General features: G+C 44.3%; 1 protein-coding gene across 4 annotated transcripts in view; it reads right to left on the bottom strand.

The window, feature by feature from the left end:
• The window catches only part of LOC139392412 (collagen alpha-1(XVI) chain-like), a 161143-nt gene that overhangs the window by 11603 nt on the left and 124495 nt on the right, over nucleotides 1-25045 (bottom strand). For all 4 annotated transcript variants that reach the window (XM_071140386.1, XM_071140388.1, XM_071140385.1 and 1 more), the window contains 23 exons: nucleotides 21088-21153; nucleotides 20744-20863; nucleotides 20506-20553; nucleotides 19494-19592; nucleotides 19266-19310; nucleotides 16615-16659; nucleotides 10743-10796; nucleotides 10590-10643; nucleotides 10389-10442; nucleotides 10141-10185; nucleotides 9747-9800; nucleotides 9612-9647; nucleotides 9431-9493; nucleotides 9010-9081; nucleotides 7982-8035; nucleotides 7775-7819; nucleotides 7013-7057; nucleotides 6804-6857; nucleotides 6580-6633; nucleotides 4193-4243; nucleotides 3742-3831; nucleotides 3569-3604; nucleotides 3373-3417 (listed from right to left, as the gene is read on the bottom strand). In XM_071140386.1, the coding sequence (XP_070996487.1) occupies nucleotides 3373-3417; nucleotides 3569-3604; nucleotides 3742-3831; nucleotides 4193-4243; nucleotides 6580-6633; nucleotides 6804-6857; nucleotides 7013-7057; nucleotides 7775-7819; nucleotides 7982-8035; nucleotides 9010-9081; nucleotides 9431-9493; nucleotides 9612-9647; nucleotides 9747-9800; nucleotides 10141-10185; nucleotides 10389-10442; nucleotides 10590-10643; nucleotides 10743-10796; nucleotides 16615-16659; nucleotides 19266-19310; nucleotides 19494-19592; nucleotides 20506-20553; nucleotides 20744-20863; nucleotides 21088-21153 (1329 nt within the window). The remainder of the gene's footprint in view (nucleotides 1-3372; nucleotides 3418-3568; nucleotides 3605-3741; nucleotides 3832-4192; nucleotides 4244-6579; nucleotides 6634-6803; nucleotides 6858-7012; nucleotides 7058-7774; nucleotides 7820-7981; nucleotides 8036-9009; nucleotides 9082-9430; nucleotides 9494-9611; nucleotides 9648-9746; nucleotides 9801-10140; nucleotides 10186-10388; nucleotides 10443-10589; nucleotides 10644-10742; nucleotides 10797-16614; nucleotides 16660-19265; nucleotides 19311-19493; nucleotides 19593-20505; nucleotides 20554-20743; nucleotides 20864-21087; nucleotides 21154-25045) is intronic.

Genomic DNA, 25045 nt, shown 5'->3' with positions numbered 1-25045 from the left:
ACTGTATCTAGTGTAGAGGACTACAGTTACTGTATCTCGTGTAGAGGACTACAGTTACTGTATCTGGTGTAGAGGACTACAGTTACTGTATCTAGTGTAGAGGACTACAGTTACTGTACTGTATCTAGTGTAGAGGACTACAGTTACTGTACTGTATCTAGTGTAGAGGACTACAGTTACTGTATTGTATCTAGTGTTGAGGACGACAGTTACTGTACTGTATCTAGTGTAGAGGACTACAGTTACTGTATCTAGTGTAGAGGACTACAGTTACTGTATCTAGTGTAGAGGACTACAGTTACTGTATCTAGTGTAGAGGACTACAGTTACTGTATCTAGTGTAGAGGACTACAGTTACTGTACTGTATCTAGTGTAGAGGACTACAGTTACTGTACTGTATCTGGTGTAAAGGACTACAGTTACTGTATCTAGTGTAGAGGACTACAGTTACTGTATCTAGTGTAGAGGACTACAGTTACTGTATCTAGTGTAGAGGACTACAGTTACTGTACTGTATCTGGTGTAGAGGACTACAGTTACTGTATCTAGTGTAGAGGACTACAGTTACTGTATCTAGTGTAGAGGACTACAGTTACTGTACTGTATCTAGTGTAGAGGACTACAGTTACTGTATCTAGTGTAGAGGACTACAGTCACTACACTGTATCTAGTGTAGAGGATTTCAGTGTAGAGGGACAGGAGGGCTAAGTTAGTAAAATGAGGTATTGCCAGGGAAAGTAGGGTATTTGAGGTGAATGTGGACAACCATGCCAAAAGGAGCTTCATCAAGTGATGGATATGTCCCAAATGGCAACCTATCCACTTTATAGTGCACTACTTTTAAACAGGGCCCATACGGCTCTGGTTAATGGTAGTGCACTATATAGGAAATGGGTGCTATTTGGGACACAACTGATGTCTGATGTCGGAGTTCAGGGAGTTTGCTGAATAAGCCAGAATAACAGAGAGTGCTCAGAACAGGATCCTGGCCAGGACTACAGCCCTCAGCCCATGGACTACCCTCCCATAATACTCTTTAGTAGTGGAGGCCATATCTGAGGTAACCAGCCCACATGAATAATTACTATAGTTAACTATGGTATAAATATTGCAGTATTACTATAGTTTAGTATGGTATAAATATTGTAGTATTACTGTAGTTTAGTATGGTATAAATATTGTAGTATTACTGTAGTTTAGTATGGTATACATATTGTAGTATTACTATAGTTTAGTATGGTATACATATTGTAGTATTACTATAGTTTAGTATGGTATAAATATTGTAGTATTACTATAGTTTAGTATGGTATAAATATTGTAGTATTACTATAGTTTAGTTGTCACGCCCTGACCATAGAAAGCTGTTTATTCTCTATGTTGGTTGGGACGTGATAGTGACTAGGGTGGGTCATCTAGGTGAATTGTATTTCTATGTTGGCCTGATATGATTCCCAATCAGAGGCAGCTGTTTATCGTTGTCTCTGATTGGGGATCGTATTTATGTAGCCATTTTCCCCATTGTGAGTTGTGGGATCTTGTCTACAGTTAGTTGCCTGTGTGCACACCAGTAGCTTCACGTTTCGTTTGGTATTTAGTTGTTTTTGTTCGGTGTTCATTTAATAAAGTAATATGTACACCTATCACACTACACCTTGGTCCACTCATTACGACGATCGTGACAGAAGATCCCACCAACAACGGACCAAGCAGCGTGCCCTGGAGGTAATGGCATCCTGGTCTGTGGAGGAGATTAGGGAGAGAACATCCTGGACTTGGGACGACATAATAGCAGGAGAGAGGAGCCTGCCATGGAGGCAGACGGAAGCAGTGAAGGAGGGACAGCGACGAAGTCGGGGAGGTAGGCCACATGGAGCAGTCGGCGGAGCCGAGGAGTGAACTAGAGCCAGTCTGGGAGAAGGAGAGTTGTTAAGTTGGTGGAGGATGCACGGATTTGGAATAAAGGAAAGTTTTCAGTTTGGTGCCACCTGAGTCAGCTCCCCGTACTCATTCTGAGAAGTGTGTTAAAATTCCGGAATAATTGATGCCGGCTATACACACCAGGTCTCCAGTGCATCTTCACAACACAGTGCGTCCTGTGCCAACTCCTCGCACTCTCCCTCAAGTGCGCCTCCACAGTCCAGTACGGCCTGTGCCTCTTCCCCGCACTCGCCCTGAGGTGCGTGTCATCAACCCGGTGCCACCTGTACCGGTCCCACGCATCAGGCCTCCAGTGCGCCTCCACAGTCCAGAGCTTCTGGCGACAGTTCCCAGTCCAGAGTTCCTGGCGACAGCTCCCAGTCCAGAGCTTCCGACGACAGTTCCTAGTCCGGAGCTTCCGGCGACAGTTCCCAATCCAGAGCTTCCGGAGACAGTTCCCAGTCCAGAGCTTCCGGCGACAGTTCCCAGTCCAGAGCTTCCGGTGACAGTTCCCAGTCCAGAGCTTCTGGCGACAGCTCCCAGTCCAGAGCTTCCGGCGACAGTTCCCAGTCCGGAGCCTTCAGCAGGGGTTCTCAGTCCAGAGCCTCCTGCGATGATCTACGGTCCGCAGCATCCGGCGACGATCCACGGTCTGGTGCCTGCGACGACGACCCACGGTCCGGAGCTTCCGGCGATGATCCCCGCACCAGAGCCGCCATGGAGGATGATGTATCTGCGAGCTGAGTGGGTACTTCGCCCCGCACCGGTGCCGCCCCCGACAGTAGACAGCCCACCCGGACCCTTTGGGGGGGGGGGGGGGTACTGTCACGCCCTGACCATAGAAAGCTGTTTATTCTCTATGATGGTTGGAGCGTGATAGTGACTAGGGTGGGTCATCTAGGTGAATTGTATTTATATGGTGGCCTGATATGGTTCCCAATCAGAGGCAACTGTTTATCGTTGTCTCTGATTGGGGATCATATTTAGGAAGCCATTATCCCCCTTGTGAGTTATGGGATCTTTTCTACAGTGCCTGTGTACACACCAGTAGCTTCACATTTCGTTTGTACTTGTTTGTTTTTGTTTGATTGAATTTCGATTTATTAAAAATATGTGGAACTCTACGCACGCTGCACCTTGGTCTACTCCTTTCGACGATCGTGACATTAGTATGGTATAAATATTGTAGTAGTACTATAGTTAAGTATGGTATAAATATTGTAGTCTTACTATAGTTAAGTATGGTATAAATATTTGTAGTCTTGCTATAGTCCAGTATGGTATAAATATTGTACTATTACTATAGTTAAAAAACTGCAGCATTTTTGCATACTTTAACATATGGTTGTTTTTTACTGTAGCGTTTTTGCAGATATTAGTATTTACAGTTTACTATAGTATTCCTCGCATACACACGCACACGCATGCACACACACAGCAGTGACTCTTACCTTTGTACCACATTGTCCATTGTCTCCAGGCAGACCAGGTGCTCCCTGTGAACGCAGATTAGTGAGATAAAGAGGCTGTATACTCACAACACAGCTAGCTACATGTACATGAAAACCTTTAAACCATATTTACTGGAAGGCTCAGAATGCATGTTTCTGTAATGATGACAAACACCACATCAGAATAATTACTCACGTCTTTACCAGTTGCTCCATCACTGCCTGGTTCTCCCTGAGACACAGAAGGACAGAGAGAGAAGAGGGGAATATAAAGAATATGTTGCACCAAGACATCTCCATGACATGATTATCTATCCTGTTCTATATCTGCAGTATATGTGTTAAAACAATAGGAGCGTGTGTACTGACCTGCATTCCAGGATGACCAGGGGGTCCGGCTGGCCCAACCATCCCTGGTAGCCCTCTGTCTCCTGCCTGGCCCTTCTCACCTTGTATACTCTAGAGAGAGAGAGAGAAGAGAGAAGAAAGAGAGGGGGAGAGAGGAGAGAGACAGAGAAGAGAGAGTGGAGAGAGAGAGGAGAGAGAGAGAGAGAGAGAAAAGAGCAAGAGAAGAGAGTGTGTGAGAGAGACAGAGAGACAGAAGAGAGAGCAGAGAGAGGAGAAATAGAGAGAAAAAAGAGAGACAAATAACAGAGAGACAGTGTGATGAGTAACCTTATCTGAGAAATAACACTTCCAGAACACAACGCTAACAGTCCATGTAATCATGCAGATAAACCAGGGTTTGATGCAGATGCTATGTGTTCCTTTTAAATTAGAATAAAAGAGACATATTGATGGTGATAATATTTCCTCTCACCACTCCAGCTGGGCCTGCTGGGCCTGGGGGTCCCGCTGCTCCTGCAGTGCCCTACCAAAACAACGTACTGCTGTTAGCAACATATACACATTCAAACCTTATTAACGAACACACTGAATACAACAATACAAACCTTATTAACAAACACACTGAATACAACAACACAAACCTTACTAACGAACACACTGAATACAACAACACAAACCGTATTAACGAACACGCTGAATACAACACTAACCAAGAGTCATATACAGTCACCTACAAAACTATTGGCACCATTGATAAAGATGAGCAAAAAATACTATGAAATATATAATACAATACAAGTATCCCCCAAAAAGGACACTTATATTGTTTTATACCAATACAATTGCTAAGAGAAAGAGATTTTGTTTACCAAGTCATCATTTTTTCTCTAAAAAAGGTAGTCATCAAAATGATTGACCCCCCTGTTTCCAATACATTGTGTACCCTCCCCTTGGTAGGAAAACAACACTGAGCATTTTTCTATGTTTTAGGAGATTCTAGAACACACTGGGATGGATCTCAGAATCTTCCTCTATACAGAATCTTTCCAGATCCTTGATATCCTTTGGTCTCACGGACTTCCCTCGTCAATTCAAAAAACAGGTTGGGGGTTCAAGTGTGGAGGTTCAAGTGTGGAGACTGATTTTATGGACAAATAACCATTTCTTTGTGGATTTTGATGTGTGCTTGGGGTCATTGTTTCACTGGAAGATTCACTTACACCCAATGTTTGGCCTCTTGGCAGAGGAAACCAGGTTTTTGGCTAAAATGTCCTGGTACTGGTACTTATTTTTTGCGTCCACTGCAAAACCCACCGCTGGTTTAGTTGTCCAAGAGAGCTCTATTTTCGAGTCGTATGGCTTGGAGGTAGAAGCTATTTATAAGCTTCTGAACAGTCTATGACTGGGGTGGCTGGAGTCTTTGACACTTTTTAGGGCTTTCCTCTGAAACCGGCTGGTATAGAGGGCCTGAATGGCAGGAAGCTTGGCCCCAGTCATGTACTGGGCCGTATGCACAACCCTCTGTAGTGCCTTGCGTTCGGAGGCCGAGCAGTTGCCATACTAGACAGTGATGCAACCCGTCAGGATGCTCTCGATGTTGCAGCTGTAGAACGTTTTGAGGATCTGAGGACCCATGCCAAATCTTTTTAGTCTCCTGAGGGGGAATAGGTTTTGTCGTGCCCTCTTCATGACTGCCTTGGTGTGTTTGGACCATGTTAGTTTGTTGGTGATGTGGACATCAAAGAACTTGAAGCTCTCAACCTGCTCCACTACAGCCCCGTCGATGAGAATAGGGGCGTTGCCGGGTCTCCCTTTTCCTGTAGTCCATTATCACCTCCTTTGTCTTGATCATGTTGAGGGAAAGGTTGTTGTCCTGGCACCTCACGGCCAGGTCTCTGACCTCCTCCCTATAGGCTGTCTCGTCGGTGTTGGTGATCAGGCCTACCACTGTTGTGTCTTCGGCAAAGTTAATGACGGTGTTGGAGTCGTGCCTGGCCGTGCAGTCATGGGTGGAGTACAGGAGGGGACTGAGCACACACCCCTTAGGGGCCCCCATGTTGAGGATCAGTGTGGCGGATGTGTTGTTACCTACCCTTACCACCTGGGGGTGGCCCGTCAGGAAGTCCAGGATCCAGTTGTAGAGAGAGGTGTTTTGAGAGGTGTTTTGTCCCCCATGCGTGTTACCTATTTTTTATACCCCAGTGAAACAGGAAGCCATGGAAGGACACAATACAGTTCCTTAAACTGAGATGAACTTTACTGCACTGGGCTAAATCAGGGTCACGCAGTGTTCCTTGGTAGTCTTAAACAAATCGACTTTGAAACAAAAGTATACACCGCATAAAACTGGGAATTGGCTTAAAAAAGACACCTGTACCATGTCAGATATAGAGTTGAAATGTATTCCATTTTGGATTTGCATCCCAATTTTACACTTTAAATACATCCCAGAATACTGAAATATCACAAAACCGTACGGCGTAAAAACACCGCATTTTCAGCGTTTTTGTTAAAAGAACGTTTATTAATTAAGGAAAGGAAAATATGAAAACCATTCCACCCAGGAGGCCACTAGAGGGCGATTTGCTAAAAGATGATTTTATTTTGTTTGATTTTATTGAAAATAATCTTTAGGGGTGCCAATAATTAATAATTTTATTTGATTTTTTACAAAGTCTCTTTCTCTGAGCAATTGTACTAGCTAGTGTAACATAATAACATTTGAACATGTTTGTGAGCAGACAATAGAACTCATTATTTGTATTATTTATTCAGTATTTATTTTTCTGCTCATCATTATCAAGGTGGCAATAATTCTGGAGGTGACTGTAGGTGAGAGGTTAAAGTTCATGTACTCACAAGGTGTCCTGGGGGACCGGGTCGACCCTGAGGCCCTGGGGTTCCAGCATCACCCTGCAAGAGGTCAAAGGTTGCTCTCAGTTTGACACATATTGTGACAAAATCCTTCATTCAATTGGTGTTGTCATTCGAAATGGTTCTCATTCACTCATTCCATATGAACATCATTCAAACATCAAACAACATGAATTGAGCAGGTGCATGCAACATGTGGTTTAACTTGCCTCAAGTCCTGGTCTACCAGTTGACCCCGGTGGACCAACAGGCCCAGCATCACCCTGAAGAGAGGAGGAAGACAGAGGGAGAGGGGTGAGTAACCAGTATCCATAACAACGTGCTAATAATCTGTATTGGTGTTCTGTGTGGTAGCAGGCATCAGACAGACAAGCTGAAAAGAGTAGGGTGTGTGTGCGCACGTGTGTGGTCAACTCACCTTCTGTCCAGGGAAGCCAACATGTCCATGCTTCCCTTTGAAACCCTGAGAGCAGAGGGATCAAAGATAAACAAAACAAACATCGCATCTCACACACAGCTTTCAACATGACACACATTACAAAACACGCAGTTTTCAAAACATATCACTTTGAAATCTCACACTGATTTGAACACCTGCCCTCTCAAAGGCCCCACACAGAAACACTGACATAGACAGAAAGTAGCATGATTGAAACAAAAGGCCCTCTTCCCTTTCCTCATTGTTTTGAACTGTGTGAGACATGTGTTTTACTTTGCAAAAACAATAAGGTATATTTATCATACCAAAAGTAAACATTGTGCAGAACAGATCAGCTGTGTCAGCTGTGTCAGTCAGAACCCAATAGTTCTGGCCCACTTTCTCATACCAGGAGGGCTGAACTCTTCCTATGGAAACATGGGCAGCTGATTGGCACATACAGTAAGCTCTGTGACATACGTGCGTAAACTGGTATGTGAGGTGACATCAGTGGGTGATGTTTGATAGATGAACAGTTACAAGTCACCTGCTCCATTTGGGCTCATTGTGAATGTGGTGATTCACACACTGATGACAAGTCAGTGATGTCACATAAGTGATGTCACAGCAGTGACGTCTATCTAACATTATGTGATATGAGACAAGGTCTCGGTTGGGGGGAGACGGGGTCCCTTTTTTCAGAAGGGGTAGAGGTCACTGAGATCATGTGTAGGGTTCATGTAAAGGTCAAATGGCACTTACTGGCATTCCTTTGTGTCCTGCCACCCCTGGAAGCCCTGGCTCTCCCTGGGAGAGTGAGAAAGCGAGAAAGCGAGAGAGGGAGAGAGAGAGAGAAATAAAGAGAGGGAGAGAGAGCGAAAGAGGGTGGGGGTGGGGGTCAATTCAACACATCCATAGACTAACTATACTATCTACAGTATCATGTAGTATGTCTGAATCTTCTCTTACCCTTATCCCTGGTTTCCCATCTTTACCATCCAATCCCTCAAATCCAGGAGGTCCCTTTGGACACACAGGAAGAAAGGCAGTGAGGTGAGAGCATTCTTTAACTTTTTAAGGCTTGGGGGCAGTATTCGGAAGTTTGGATGAATGAGGTGCCCAAAGTAAACTGCCTGTTACTCAGGCCCAGAAGCTGGGATATTTATATGCATGGGAGTATTGGATAGAAAACACTCTAAAGTTTCTAAAACTGTTAAAATAATATCTGTGAGTATAACAGAACTGATTTGGCACGTGAAACCCCGAGGACAATCCATCCAGGATGATTTTTTTGGGGTCATTGGACTTTTCAATGCTTTTCTATGGGGAAGTCTGCGACTTCCACTAGATGTCAACAGTCTTTCTTAAATTTGATTGATTATTTACATATTAGGATACTTGAGGTTGAATTAGAAACGTTTGAATTGTTTGGACGAAGTTTACAGGTAACCTTTTAGATTCCTTTGTATGCATGTTGGGCAAGTTGGAACAGGTGGATTTCTGAATCCAAATAAACGGACATTTCTGGGATATAAAGAAGGACTTTATCGAACAAAACAACCATTCATTGTGTAACTGGGACCCTTTGGATTGCAAAAAGATGAAGATCTTCAAAAGGTAAGTGATTTATGTTTTAGCTACTTTTGAGTTTTGTGACACCTGTGCAGGTTATGAATTCATGTTAATGCAGGAAGTGGGTGAGGCGCTCTCCTCAGACAATCAAATGCTATGCTTTCGCCGTAAATCCTAAATTGGACAAAGCGGTTCGATTACCAAGATTCTAAGCTAAAGAATGGTGTATAACACCTGTATTTCTATGAATGTTTAATATTACTACTTTTGTATTTTGAATTTCGTGCTCTGCAATTTCCCCAGATGTTGTCGAGGTGGGACGCTAGCGTCCCAATGATCCGAAGAGGTTAAAACCCATCGTCCATGAAATTGTACAATATATATATATCTCGTGAAAAATTACACTGACGCACAGACACACTCACCTGCAAGCCAGGAGACCCAGGAGAACCTGGAGGTCCAGATGGGCCCTGTGGACCTTGTGCTCCATCGTGACCCTGAGAGAGAGAGACACAGAGAGAGAGAGAGAGAGAGAACGAGAGAGAGACAGAGAGAGAGAGGGAAAGAGAGAGACAGAGCAAGAGAGAGCGAGAGAGAGAGAGAGAAAGACAGAGAGCGAGACACACGGAGGGAGAGAGACACAGAGGAAGAGAGACACACAGAGAGAGAGAGAGTGAGACACACACACACACAGAGAGGGAGAGAGAGAGAGAGAGAGAGAGAGAGAGAGAGAGAGAGAGAGAGAGAGAGAGAGAGAGAGAGAGAGAGAGAGAGAGAGAAATAACATTATCCTCACCATTAAGTAGAAACATAAATATTAAAAACGAGTATGATAAGCTGCTCTACCTTGTCAGCCTTGGGTCCAGGTGGTCCTTCTCTTCCTTGTTTCCCAGGGGGACCAGGGGGGCCCTACAAAGTTAACATTTAGTATCAAGAGGTAAGTGACGGGGCACATCACATGCCAATAGATATTTAACTAAGATATTTAACTAAGCCATGAAGTAGATGAGATGAATCTTTCACTTACCGGTGTCCCTGGGAAGCCTGGTTGCCCTTGGGAGCCCTACAAATAACGAGAGAACACATCAGTCTGTGTGTGTTGTTTGAACACAGCATTTGGAATGTACCGTATATTTTGAATACATATTTCATTGTAATATACCTGATCTCCTTTTGGTCCGTCGGACCCTGCCAGTCCAGACTCTCCTTTGGGTCCCTGTGGACAAAGTGAGTACAATTATGCTTTTTAGTCCTAAAGATGCAGGATATGGATGATAGGTTATAGGGACGAGGGATAAAGAAGTGGGTATAGAAGGGATGAGGGGATGAGGTTATTGATGATAAATTATAGGGACGAGGGATAAAATGTGGGGATGGAGGGGATGAGGTTATGGATGATAGGTTATAGGGACGAGGGATAAAGATGAGGGGATAGGGGGGATGATATTATGGATGATAGGTTATAGGGACAAGGGATAAAGATGTGGGGATAGAGGGGATGAGGTTATGGATGATAGGTTATAGGGACGAGGGATGACGGGGATGAGGTTACGGACCGCGACTCCAGCCTGTCCCTGGTATCCTGGGTTGCCTGGTGGACCCTGCAGGAGAGAGGAAGGGAGTAAGACATCATCTCACACTCACTGAAGTAATGAAATAGAACCCAACAGATGCATAGTTATCAACTCACTATGTCATCTGCTACAGTTATTCTGTTCAAATGCCAGAGGTTTCTTAGATTATTCAAATGAGGGGAAAACAAATCAATGTTCAATATATGACAACTGTGTATGTCAATGTTTACCGATTCTCCCTTCGTTCCTGCAGCCCCTGGGGTCCCCCGCTCACCTTTCAAGCCCTGTCAATCAATCAATAAATCAATCAGTCAAGTCTAAATCCATCCATCCATCTATCCATCCATCTTTTCACCAATCAGCAAAGCAGCCAATATGTTCCCAATATGTTCATTCATGTAAACGTGATGAAACAAGTTGTTGTGTCTTACAGGAAGTCCAGGGGGTCCCATAGAACCTGGGTATCCATTAGTCCCTGAAGAGCCCTGAGAGGCACCATAAAGATGTAGAAATTAAAGTAAAAACATATCTGTCATGTATTAAAATGTATCTATCATGTATTGATGAGGAGAGATGTCACTCACCGTTTCACCCTTAACACCTGGTGGTCCTGCTGCCCCTCTCTCACCTTGCTGACCCTGGGGAGAGAAGGGTAGAGGGAGAGAGGAGAGGTCAGAGGTATGGAGAGGGAGAAGAGAGGTATGGAGAGAGAGGAGAGGTATGAAGAGAGAGGAGAGGTGAAGAGAGGAGAGAGGTATGGAGAGAGGAGAGGTACGGAGAGAGAGGAGAGAGGTATGGAGAGAGAGGGAAGAAGAGAGGTATGGAGAGAGTGGAAAGCAGAGTGAGATAAGTATGGAGAGAGGAGAGGTGAGAGGTATGGAGAGGGAGAAGAGAGGTATGGAGAGAGAGGAGAGGAGAGAGGTATGAAGAGAGAGGAGAGGTGAAGAGGAGAGAGGTATGGAGAGAGGAAAGAGGTACGGAGAGAGAGGAGAGGAGAGAGGTATGGAGAGAGGTATGGAGAGAGGAGAGGTAAGGAGAGGCGAGAGGTATGGAGAGAGAGGAGAGGAGAGAGGTATGAAGAGAGAGGAGAGGTGAAGAGAGGAGAGAGGTATGGAGAGAGGAGAGGAGAGAGGTACAGAGAGAGATGAGAGGAGAGAGGTATGGAGAGAGGTATGGAGAGAGGAGAGGTAAGGAGAGGCGAGAGGTATGGAGAGAGAGGAGAGGAGAGAGGTACGGAGAGAGAGAGAGAGAGAGAGAGAGAAGAGAGAGGTATTGAGAGAGGGGAGATGAGAGAGGTATGGAGATAGAGGAGATAGGTATGGAGAGAGGAGAGGTGAGAGGTATGGAGAGAGAGGAGAGGAAAGAGGTATGGAGAGAGGAGAGGTAAGGAGAGGTGAGAGGTATGGAGAGAGAGGAGAGGAGAGAGGTATGGAGAGAGAGGAAAGGAGAGAGGTATAGAGAGAAGGAGGTGAGGAGAGAGGTATAGAGAGAGAGGAGAAGGTGAGGGAGAGAGGTATGGAGAGAAGGAGGTGAGGAGAGAGGTATGGAGAGAGAGGAGAAGGTGAGGGAGAGAGAGGAGATGAGGAGAGAGGTATGGAGAGAGAGGAGATGAGGAGAGAGGTATGGAGAGAGAGGAGAAGGTGAGGGAGAGAGGTATGGAGAGAAGGAGGTGAGGTATGGAGAGAGAGGAGAAGGTGAGGGAGAGAGGTATGGAGAGAAGGAGGTGAGGAGAGAGGTATGGAGAAAAGGGGGGGAGGAGTGAGGTATGGAGAGAGAGGAGACGGTGAGGGAGAGATAGGAGATGAGGAGAGAGGTATGGGGAGAGAGGAGATGAGGAGAGAGGTATGGAGAGAGAGGAGACGGTGAGGGAGAGATAGGAGATGAGGAGAGAGGTATTTAGAGAGAGGAGATGAGGAGAGAGGTATGGAGAGAGAGGAGAAGATGAGGAAAAATTTGAGGAAAAGACAGATAATAATAAATGAGAGGGAAAAAACAAGGAGAAAAGGTCACTTGAAAAGAAAGACAAAATTAAGTGGAGACTGGTGAGGGGAAGACGGCTCATAATAATGTCTGGAATGGAGCAAATGGAATGGCACATATTAACCATGTGTCCAGAATCTTTCTATCTGTCACCCTCCTCTCTCAGACCCTTTCTATCTGTCATCCCCCTCTCTCAGCCCCTTTCTATCTCTCACCCCCCTCTCTCAGCCCCTTTCTATCTGTCACCCCCCTCTCTCAGCCCCTTTCTATCTGTCATCCCCCTCTCTCAGCCCCTTTCTATCTGTCAGCCCCTTTCTATCTGTCACCCACCTCTCTCAGCCCCTTTCTATCTGTCACCCCCTCTCTCAGCCCCTTTCTATCTGTCATCCCCCTCTCTCAGCCCCTTTCTATCTGTCACCCCCCTCTCTCAGCCCCTTTCTTTCATCCCCCTCTCTCTGCCCCTTTCCATCTGTCACCCCCCTCTCTCAGCCCCTTTCTATCTCTCACCCCCTCTCTCAGCCCCTTTATATCTGTCACCCCCCTCTCTCAGCCCTCTTCTATCTGTCATCCCCCTTTCTCACCCCCTTTCTATCTGTCACCCCCCTCTCTCAGCCCCTTTCTATCTCTCACCCCCTCTCTCAGCCCCTTTCTATCTCTCACCCCCCTCTCTCAGCCCTTTTCTATCTGTCACCCCCCTCTCTCAGCCCCTTTCTATCTATCACCCCCTCTCTCAGCCCTTTTCTATCTATCACCCCCCTTTCTCAGCCCCTTTCTATCTGTCACCCCCCTCTCTCAGCCTCTTTATATCTGTCACCCCCCCTCTCTCAGCCCCTTTCTATCTGTCACCCTCCAGCCTCTTTCTATCTTCCTTTCTTCCATCTCTCTCTTTCTCCCTCTCCTATTCTCTAAGACTACTAACAGCATAAAGCCATTCAAATCCCTGTTATAGATTCAGTTGAATGCGTTATCAATGCAGCAGAGTTTCATTACGATGAAAAATCCATCTTTCACAGCTGCTACTATTTAATCAGATAAAATTCAACAGAACGGAGCGTGGCAGAGATACACACACACACACACACACACACACACACACACACACACACACACATACACACACTTGGTATTAAACACTCCCTAACGTTTTAAAACGTTAACGTTTTAAAATCACCCATTGCAACTTCCATTCTGCTAAAAGAATGGAATGACATCAGGGGGATTGGTGTGCTGTCTGCATGGCACTACCACTCTCCATCACTTTCACAGAGGAAATAATTGATGAACAGGCGAGACAATAGAATTGTCCTCATCTGAAATAACTTTCATTAAAAAGCTGGAGAGATGGAGATAGCAGGAAGATTCACGTTCAGTGGTGATGGTGTTTCAAAGTAGAAGAGCGATATGGAGAGAGAAAGAGTGAGAGAGAGACAGAGAGAGAGAGAAGTATGTAGTATATGTGTAGTATAGGCAGGTGTAGTATAGGTGTAGCATGGGTAGGTGTAGTGTAGGTGGGGGTAGTATAGGTAGGTGTAGTAGAGGTAGGTGTAGTATAGGCAGGTGTAGTATAGGTAGGTGTAGTATAGGTGCAGCATAGATGTAGTATAGGTAGGTGTAGTGTAGGCAGGTGCAGTAAAGATGTAGTATAGGTGTCGTACAGGTGTAGTATAGGTGTAGTATAGGTGTAGTATATGTGTAGTATATGTGTATCATATGTGTGATATAGGTGTAGTATAGGTGTAATATGGGTGTAGTATATGTGTAGTATATGTATGATATATGTGTAGTATAGGTGTAGTATAGGTGTAGTATATGTGTAGTATAGGTGTAGTATGGGTGTAATATAGGTGTAGTATATGTGTGGTATGGGTGTAGTATAGGTGTAGTATAGGTGTAGTATATGTGTAGTATATGTGTGGTATAGGTGTAGTACAAGTGTAGTATATGTATGATATATGTGTGGTATATGTGTAGTACAGGTGTAGTATATGTGTAGCATAGGTGTAGTATATGTGTGGTATAGGTGTAGTATAGGTGTAGTATAGATGTAGTATATAGGTAGTATTGGTGTAGTATAGATGTAGTATATATGTAGTATTGGTGTAGTATATGTGTAGTATATGTGTAGTATAGGTGTAGTATAAGTGTAGTATATGTGTGGTATATGTGTAGTATAGGTGTAGTATGGGTGTAGTATAGGTGTAGTATATGTGTGGTATAGCTGTAGTATAGGTGTAGTATATATGTAGTATAGGCGTAGTATAGGTGTAGTGTAGGTGTAGTATAGGTGTAGTATAGGTAATGTATGGGTGTAGTATAGGTGTAGTATAGGTGTAGTATGGGTGTAGTATAGGTGTAGTATAGGTGTAGTATAGGTGTAGTGTAGGTGTAGTATAGGTGTAGTATAGGTGTAGTGTAGGTGTAGTATGGGTGTAGTATAGGTGTAGTATAGGTGTAGTATAGGTGTAGTGTAGGTGTAGTATAGGTGTAGTGTAGGTGTAGTATAGGTGTAGTATAGGTGTAGTATAGGTGTAGTGTAGGTGTAGTATAGGTGTAGTATAGGTGTAGTGTAGGTGTAGTATAGGTGTAGTGTAGGTGTAGTATAGGTGTAGTGTAGGTGTAATATAGGTGTAGTATAGGTGTAGTATAGGTGTAGTATAGGTGTAGTGTAGGTGTAGTATAGGTGTAGTATAGGTGTAGTGTAGGTGTAGTATAGGTGTAGTATAGGTGTAGGTTAAGCATTTCAAACATGATGGTACAAAAACCTTTTTTTCCCCGTTGTATTATCTTTTACCATCCTATATTCATTTCACATTTCCACAAACTTCAAAGTGTTTCCTTTCAAATGGAATCAGGCATATGCAGATCTTTGCTTCAGGTCCTGAGCTACAGGCAGTTAGGTATTTGGGTATGTCAAATTCCTAACTGTTTGACCTCTGTCATTGCCAACAAAGGGTATATAACAAAGTATTGAGATACACTTTTGTTATTGACCAAATACTTATTTTCCACCATAATTTGCAAATAAATTCATTAAAAATCCTACAATGTGATTTTCTGGATTTGTTTTCCTCACTTTGTCTGTCATAGTTGAAGTGTACCTATGATGAAAATTACAGGCCTCTCTCATCTTTTTAAGTGGGAGAACTTGCACAATTGGTGGCTGACTAAATACTTTTTTGCCCAACTGTAGGTAGGTGTAGTCTAGCTGTAGTATAGGTAGGTGTAGTATAGGTGAATATAGGCATAGTATAGGTAGGTGCTGTATAATTGAATATAGGTGCTGTGCAGGTAGGTGTAGTAAGGGTAGGTAGGAGCAGTACAGATGTATTATAGGTAGGTGTAGTATAGGTGTAGTATAAGCAGGTGCAGTATAGGTGTAGTACAGCGAGGTGTAATAAGGGTAGGAGCAGTATAGATGTATTATAGGTAGGTGTAGTATAGGTGAATATAGTCATAGTATAGGTAGGTTTAGTATAGGTGTAGTACAAGTAGGTGCAGTATAGGTGCAGTATAGGTGTATCATAGGTAGGTGTAGCATAGGTGAATATAGGTGCTGTACAGGTAGGTGTAATAAGGGTAGGAGCAGTATAGATGTATTATAGGTAGGTGTAGTATAGGTGTAGTATAGGTAGGTGTGGTCTAGGTGTAGTATAGGTAGGTGTAGTATAGGTGTAGTATAAGCAGGTGCAGTATAGGTGTAGTATAGGTGAATATAGTCATAGTATAGATAGGTGCTGTAGAGGTGAATATAGGTGCTGTACAGGTATGTGTAATAAGGGTAGGAGCAGTTTAGATGTATTATAGGTAGGTGTAGTATAAGTAGGTGTGGTCTAGGTGTAGTATAGGTAGGTGTAGTATAGGTGTAGTATAAGCAGGTGCAGTATAGGTGTAGTATAGGTAGGTGTAGTATAGGTGTAGTATAAGCAGGTGCAGTATAGGTAGGTGTAGTATAGGTAGGTGTAGTATAGGTGTAGTATAAGCAGGTACAGTATAGGTAGGTGCAGTATAGGTGTACAATAGGTAGATGCAGTATAGGTGCAGTATAGGTAGGTGTAAAATAGGTGAATATAGGTGTATATGTATAGTAGCGGTGTAGTATAAACATAGTATATGCGTAGTATAGGTGTGGTAAACTGCATGTGCAGTATCGGTGTAGTATTGGTGTAGTCGAGGTGTAGTATACTTTATGTGTAGTATAGGTTTAGCATTTTTGTTGTATAGGTGTAGTATATGTGTAGTATATTTGTGGTATTGGTATATTACAGACGTAGTAAATGTGTAGTGGAGGTGTAGTGATGGTGTAGTATCGGTGTAGTATATGTGCAGTATAGATACGTGAAGTATAGGTGTAGTATTGGTGCAATTTACATCTAGTGTAAGTCTAGTATAGGTGTAGTATATGTGTAGTATACTCTATGTGCAGTATAGGTGTAGTGTTGGTGTTGTATAGGTGTAGTGTATGTATAGTAAACTCACAGGTAGTCCAGATGAGCCTTGAGGACCAGGAAAACCAGGAGGACCCTGTAGAGGAGAAACAGGCAATGAGAAGGGCATCTAAAACAACGGCTCTGAGTTCTGATATGTTAACCATTAGGGTTGTAGACACTGGATTGCTCCTCCAATCAAAAACGGATACTATTGCTAAAGGGATCAAAGCTGGGACCGAGAGACTCAAAAACAGTTTCTATCTCAAGACCATCAGACTGTTAAATAGCAATAGCCATCACTAGTCGGTCTCCACCCACTACCCTGCCCTGAACTTAGTCACTAGCCGGGTACTAACAGGTTACTCAACCTTGCACTTTAGAGGCTGATTGATGCCTTATGTACATCGACATGGAATCAATGGTCACTTTACATAATGTTTACATACTGTTTTACTCATTTAACATGTATATACTGTAATCTACTGTATCCTACTGTATTCTAGTCAATGCAACTCCGACATTGCTTGTCCTAATATTTAAATATTTCTTAATTCCATTATTTTACTTTGTGATTTGTGTGTTTTGTTGTGAATTGTTAGATACTCCTGCACTGTTGGAGCTAGGAACACAAGCATTTCACTACACCCACAATAACATCTGATAAATATGTGTATGTGACCAATAAATTGTATTTGATTTACTTTGGACACTATAGTTAAAGGGAAACTATAGCTAAAGGGAAACTATAGCTAAAGGGATACTATAGTTAAAGGATACTATAGTTAAAGGGATACTATAGCTAAAGGATACTATAGTTAAAGGGTACTATAGCTAAAGGGATACTATAGCTAAAGGGATACTGTAGTTAAAGGGATACTATAGCTAAAGGGATACTATAGTTAAAGGGATACTATAGCTAAAGGATACTATAGCTAAAGGGATACTATAGCTAAAGGATACTATAGCTAAAGGGATACTATAGTTAAAGGGATACTGTAGTTAAAGGGATACCATAGCTAAAGGGATACTATAGTTAAATGATACTATAGTTAAAGGATACTATAGCTAAATGATACTATAGCTAAAGGATACTATAGCTAAAGGATACTATAGTTAAAGGATACTATAGCTAAAGGGATACTATAGCAAAAGGGATACTATAGCTAAAGGGATACTATAGTTAAAGGGATACTATAGCTAAAGGGATACTATAGTTAAAGGGATACTGTAGTTAAAGGGATACCATAGCTAAAGGGATACTATAGTTAAATGATACTATAGTTAAAGGATACTATAGCTAAATGATACTATAGCTAAAGGATACTATAGCTAAATGATACTATAGCTAAAGGATACTATAGCTAAAGGGATACTATAGCAAAAGGGATACTATAGCTAAAGGGATACTATAGTTAAAGGGATACTATAGCTAAAGGGATACTATAGTTAAAGGGATACTATAGCTAAAGGGATACTATAGTTAAAGGGATACTATAGTTAAAGGGATACTATAGCTAAAGGGATACTATAGTTAAAGGGATACTATAGTTAAAGGGATACTATAGCTAAAGGGATACTATAGTTAAAGGGATACTATAGCTAAAGGGATACTATAGTTAAAGGATACTATAGCTAAAGGGATACTATAGCTAAAGGATACTATAGCTAAAGGGATACTATAGTTAAAGGGATACTGTAGTTAAAGGGATACCATAGCTAAAGGGATACTATAGTTAAATGATACTATAGTTAAAGGGATACTATAGCTAAATGATACTATAGCTAAAGGATACTATAGCTAAAGGATACTATAGTTAAAGGGATACTATAGCTAAAGGATACTATAGTTAAAAGGATACTATAGCTAAAGGGATACTTATGGAAATAGTTAACGATTGACTAAATTACATCAATAACTATGTAGTTCTAGGACACGCCACTAGAGGGCTGTATGACATCACTTGTATAGTATCAACATGAAGTTCCTTCGTTCTGCTTGATCCCTCAATGATGAAGCTTTACAAGACACACAGGCCACGTAAACACTGTGGCCCTGATCCAACACTGTGGAAATGCAGCCATCCTACTTGAAAATGTGTCTCTGACCTTGCATCCTTTTACCCCCTCCCTCACTGACTCTTCTCTCCCCCTCTGATCCCCCCCTCTCCCGAATCACTGTTCTGAACATGACTGGATTGGTGAAAGCTATATACATGATGCCTTGCTTTCACCTATCCCATCGTGTTTGATACTTCCTGGATAGCTGCATCAGTGCCATTTTCTTTCTCTTTTTGGGATAGGATGTTGTACTGTGGCTCAAAATACAGTTGTTCCAGGTGTCACTAATCTCTTGGCTACTTGGGCGGCAGGTATCCTAGCAGTTAGAGTTGGGCCAGTAGCCAAAAGGTCGCTGGGGTGAATACCTGAGCCGACAGGGTGAAAAATCTAGCGATGTGCCCTTGAGCAAGGCACTTAACCCTAATTTGCTCCAGGGGTGCTGTACACTACGGCTTACCCTGTAAGACAACACATTTCACTGCATCTATATGACAACAGACTATTATTGTATATGGTCAGCTGATAGACACCTAGTTCTTCTTACAGACACCATGCTTTGACTCTGTTGTGCTGGCTTATAATGTCTCTACTAAACCCTTATGAAGTGTTATAATGCCCTACAATCTCTCGTGTAGAACTCACCATATTCCCTGGTACACCAGCTTGTCCCCTTTGCCCCTGAGGACCCTGGGAAATGTAGGCAGAAAGGTACTTTATGTTAGAGATTCAACACACCATAACAACGCTACTCGCTATATTTCACCACACACACACACAGACACACAGACACACACACACACACACAGACACACACACACACACACACACACACACACACACACACACACACACACACACACACACACTTACCGTCTCCCCCCTTATTCCAGGTAATCCTTGTGTTCCTTGCGGGCCTGGTGCTCCTGAACCGGAGCAGCCTCCATTAGCTCCATTGGTGATAGAGGTGGTCTACATACACGAGAGGATGAATCAATTATTCAGAGTGTGTGTCTGTGAGTTGCGTGTGTTGTGGGTGTGTGTCTGTCTGTGAGTTGTGTGTGTGTGTGTGTGTGTGTCTGTGAGTTGCGTGTGTTGTTGGTGTGTGTGTGTGTGAGTTGCGTGTGTTGTGGGTGTGTATGTGAGTTGCGTGTGTTGTGGGTGTGTGTGTGTGTGTGTGTGTGAGTTGCATGTGTTGTGAGTGTGTGTGTGTGTGAGTTGCGTGTGTTTTGGGTGTGTATGTGAGTTGCATGTGTTGTGGGTGTGTGTGTGTGTGTGTGAGTTGCATGTGTTGTGGGTGTGTGTGTGTGTGTGTGAGTTGCATGTGTTGTGGGTGTGTGTGTGTGTGTTGCGTGTGTTGTGGGTGTGTGTGTGTGTGTTGCGTGTGTTGTGGGTGTGTGTGTGTGTGAGTTGCGTGTGTTGTGGGTGTGTGTGTGTGTGAGTTGCGTGTGTTGTGGTTGTGTGTGTGTGTGAGTTGCGTGTGTTGTGGTTGTGTGTGTGTGTGAGTTGCGTGTGTTGTGGGTGTGTGTGTGTGTGAGTTGCGTGTGTTGTGTGTGTGTGTGTGTGTGTGTGTGTGTGTGTGTGTGTGAGTTGCATGTGTTGTGGGTGTGTGTGTGTGTGAGTTGCGTGTGTTGTGGTTGTGTGTGTGTGTGTGTGTGTGAGTTGCGTGTGTTGTGGGTGTGTGTGTGTGTGAGTTGCGTGTGTTGTGGGTGTGTGTGTGTGTGAGTTGCGTGTGTTGTGGGTGTGTGTGTGTGTGTGTGTGTGTGAGTTGCGTGTGTTGTGGGTGTGTGTGTGTGTGAGTTGAGTGTGTTGTGGGTGTGTGTGTGTGTGAGTTGCGTGTGTTGTGGGTGTGTGAATGTAAGAGTTAGAGACAGTGTGGTCATACAGGCGCCTGCGCAGCCTCTTGGCTCTGCAGTCTTTGGTTTCTGAAACACTGCAACACACAGAGAAAGGCCATGAGTACGACGGATTGGAATTTCACTCTACTTCCTGAATTGACTGGAACTGACAGCAGGTAAGAATAATCATGTTGAATTTCTAGGACAAAAGTGTATACACCCCTAACCACCTCACCCACGTCCCCCTTCCCCCCACCCCCATGCTCCATTCCCCCTGCTTCTCACCCTCTCACAGCCGTCAGGGGCGTGGCCTATGTCCGGCTTGCCCTCGTCTCCTTTCTCTCCCTTGGTGCCAACCATGCCTGGTACCCCAGGCAAGCCCATGGAACAGTCCTCACACAACTCCTGCAGCAGAAGACATACACACGCAGACGCACACGCACACGCACACACACGCACACACACACTTTATAACATGACATGTGTGTTGAATGTACACTGCATGGACACAGTTCATAGACATTTGAGTTATTTTTTATCACATTAGTACAGCTCATGCATATCAACCAAAGAGCAACACTATAAAAGTGTCTAACTTCCAGAGAGCATCTCTCTACCTCCTCTCTTACCTCTCCTCGACTGGAGTCCTGGTCCTGAGGCAGCCTCAGATGCTGAGGGAGGGAAGGGGGAGGGGGCTATGAAAGGGGGGGGGAGTCAGTGAGAGAGGGGGAGGAGGAGTAGAGGAGAGTCAGTGAGAAAGGTGGGGAGGATCAGAAGGGGAGAGGAGAGTCAGTGAGAAAGGGGGGGAGGATCAGAGGGGTAGAGGAGAGTCAGTGAGAAAGGTGGGGAGGATCAGAAGGGGAGAGGAGAGTCAGTGAGAAAGGGGGGGAGGATCAGAGGGGTAGAGGAGAGTCAGTGAGAAAGGTGGGGAGGATCAGAAGGGGAGAGGAGAGTCAGTGAGAAAGGGGGGAGGATCAGAGGGGTAGAGGAGAGTCAGTGAGAAAGGTGGGGAGGATCAGAAGGGGAGAGGAGAGTCAGTGAGAAAGGGGGAGGATCAGAGGGGTAGAGGAGAGTCAGTGAGAAAGGGGGTGAGGAGAGTCAATGAGAGAGGGGAGATCAGAGGGGTAGAGGAGAGTCAGTGAGAAAGGGGGAGGATCAGAGGGGTAGAGGAGAGTCAGTGAGAAGGGGGGGAGGATCAGAAGGGGAGAGGAGAGTCAGTGAGAAAGGGGGGAGGATCAGAGAGGGAGAGGAGAGTCAGTGAGAAAGGGGGTGAGGAGAGTCAATGAGAGAGGGGAGATCAGAGGGTAGAGGAGAGTCAGTGAGAAAGGGGGGATCAGAGGGGTAGAGGAGAGTCAGTGAGAGAGGGGGAGAGGTGAGTCAGTGAGAGACGGGGGATCAGAGGGGGAGAGGAGAGTCAGTGAGAGAGGGGGGTATCAGAGGGGGAGAGGAGAGTCAGTGAGAGAGGGGGGTGTCAGAGGGGGAATGGAGAGTCAGTGAGAGAGGGGGAGAGGAGAGTCAGTGAGAGACGGGGGATCAGAGGGGGAGAGGAGAGTCAGTGAGGGAGGGGGGTATCAGAGGGGGAGAGGAGAGTCAGTGAGAGAGGGGGGTATCAGAGGGGGAATGGAGAGTCAGTGAGAGAGGGGGGATCAGAGGGGGAGAGGAGAGTCAGTGAGAGAGGGGGGGATCAAAGGGGTAGAAGAGAGTCAGTGAGAGAGGGGGGGATCAGAGGGGTAGAGGAGAGTCAGTGAGAGATGGGGCTCAGAGGGGTAGAGGAGAGTCAGTGAGAGAGGGGGCTCAGAGGGGTAGAGGAGAGTCAGTGAGAGAGGGGGGATCAGAGGGGGAGAGGAGAGTCAGTGAGAGAGGGGGAGAGGAGAGTCAATGAAAGAGGGGGGATCAGAGGAGGAGAGGAGAGTCAGTGAGAGAGGGGGGGATCAGAGGGGGAGAGAATAGTCAGTGAGGGAGTGGGTAAAAAGGATGCAAGCAGAAGTTGCCCTTAGGCACCGATCTAGGATCAGTTATCCTCCCCAAATCCTAACCTTAATCACTAAGGAGGGGCCAATGCAAAACTGATCTTAGATCAGCGTCTAGGGGAACTTCATCCTTCTACAGTAAAAATGTTGGGATGGTATACAACTATAACGTATACGTACGATTTATTTCTGCACATTGATTGATGCAACACAGTGCAAAGTGATGCACTGCATTACAGTGCAAAGTGTTGAACTGCAACACAGTGCAAACAGTGTTGAACTGCAGTATAGTGTTGAACTGCAGTACAGTGTTGAACTGCAGTACAGTGTTGAACTGCAGTACAGTGTTGAACTGCAGTACAGTTCAAAGTGTTGAACTACAGTAAAGTGTTGAACTGCAGTACAGTGCAGTGTTGAACAGTAGTACAGTGCAGTGTTGAACTGCAGTACAGTGAAAAGTGTTGACCTGCAGTAAAGTGATGAACTGCAGTACAGTGCAGTGTTGAACTGTAGTACAGTGCAAAGTATTGACCTGTAGTACAGTGCAGTGTTGAACTGCAGTACAGTGCAGTGTTGAACTGCAACACAGTGCAAATGATGTTGAACTGCAGTATAGTGTTGAACTGCATTAGAGCCCTAAGTGTTGAACTGCAGTACAGCGCAGTGTTGAACTGCAACACAGTGCAAATGATGTTGAACTGCAGTATAGTGTTGAACTACAGTACAGTGTTGAACTGCAGTACAGTGTTGAACTGCAGTACAGTGTTGAACTGCAGGACAGTCCAAAGTGTTGAACTGCAGTATAGTGTTGAACTGCAGTACAGTCCAAAGTGTTGAACTACAGTACAGTGTTGAACTGCAGTACAGTCCAAAGTGTTGAACTGCAGTATAGTGTTGAACTGCAGTACAGTCCAAAGTGTTGAACTGCAGTATAGTGTTGAACTGCAGTACAGTCCAAAGTGTTGAACTACAGTACAGTGTTGAACTGCAGTACAGTCCAAAGTGTTGAACTGCAGTATAGTGTTGAACTGCATTAGAGCCCTAAGTGTTGAACTGCAGTACAGTGTTGAACTGCATTAGAGCCCTAAGTGTTGAACTGCAGTACAGTGCAGTGTTGAACTGCAACACAGTGCAAATGATGTTGAGCTGCAGTACAGTGTTGAACTACAGTACAGTGTTGAACTACAGTACAGTAATGAACTGCAGTACAGTCCAAAGTGTTGAACTGCAGTACAGTCCAAAGTGTTGAACTGCAGTACAGTCCAAAGTGTTGAGCTGCAGTACAGTGCAAAGTGTTGAACTGCAATACAGTCCAAAGTGTTGAACTACAGTACAGTGTTGAACTGCAGTACAGTCCAAAGTGTTGAACTGCAGTACAGTCCAAAGTGTTGAACTGCAGTACAGTCCAAAGTGTTGAACTGCAGTACAGTCCAAAGTGTTGAACTGCAGTACAGTGCAAAGTGTTGAACTGCAATACAGTCCAAAGTGTTGAACTACAGTACAGTGTTGAACTGCAGTACAGTCCAAAGTGTTGAACTGCAGTACAGTCCAAAGTGTTGAACTGCAGTACAGTCCAAAGTGTTGAGCTGCAGTACAGTAATGAACTGCAGTACAGTCCAAAGTGTTGAACTGCAGTACAGTCCAAAGTGTTGAACTGCAGTACAGTCCAAAGTGTTGAACTACAGTACAGTAATGAACTGCAGTACAGTCCAAAGTGTTGAACTACAGTACAGTAATGAACTGCAGTACAGTGTTGAACTGCATTAGAGCCCTAAGTGTTGAACTGCAGTACAGTGCAGTGTTGAACTGCAACACAGTGCAAATGATGTTGAGCTGCAGTACAGTGTTGAACTACAGTACAGTGTTGAACTACAGTACAGTAATGAACTGCAGTACAGTCCAAAGTGTTGAACTGCAGTACAGTCCAAAGTGTTGAACTGCAGTACAGTCCAAAGTGTTGAGCTGCAGTACAGTGCAAAGTGTTGAACTGCAATACAGTCCAAAGTGTTGAACTACAGTACAGTGTTGAACTGCAGTACAGTCCAAAGTGTTGAACTGCAGTACAGTCCAAAGTGTTGAACTGCAGTACAGTCCAAAGTGTTGAACTGCAGTACAGTCCAAAGTGTTGAACTGCAGTACAGTGCAAAGTGTTGAACTGCAATACAGTCCAAAGTGTTGAACTACAGTACAGTGTTGAACTGCAGTACAGTCCAAAGTGTTGAACTGCAGTACAGTCCAAAGTGTTGAACTGCAGTACAGTCCAAAGTGTTGAGCTGCAGTACAGTAATGAACTGCAGTACAGTCCAAAGTGTTGAACTGCAGTACAGTCCAAAGTGTTGAACTGCAGTACAGTCCAAAGTGTTGAACTACAGTACAGTAATGAACTGCAGTACAGTCCAAAGTGTTGAACTACAGTACAGTAATGAACTGCAGTACAGTCCAAAGTGTTGAACTGCAGTACAGTCCAAAGTGTTGAACTGCAGTACAGTCCAAAGTGTTGAGCTGCAGTACAGTCCAAAGTGTTGAACTGCAGTACAGTCCAAAGTGTTGAACTGCAGTACAGTCCAAAGTGTTGAACTGCAGTACAGTCCAAAGTGTTGAACTGCAGTACAGTCCA

The sequence above is a fragment of the Oncorhynchus clarkii genome, chromosome 32, assembly GCF_045791955.1.
Source record: "Oncorhynchus clarkii lewisi isolate Uvic-CL-2024 chromosome 32, UVic_Ocla_1.0, whole genome shotgun sequence".
NCBI classification, from domain to species: Eukaryota; Metazoa; Chordata; class Actinopteri; order Salmoniformes; family Salmonidae; genus Oncorhynchus; species Oncorhynchus clarkii.
The sequence above is the reverse complement of the archived record's forward strand: the minus strand, read 5'-3'. Positions and strand labels throughout refer to the sequence as shown.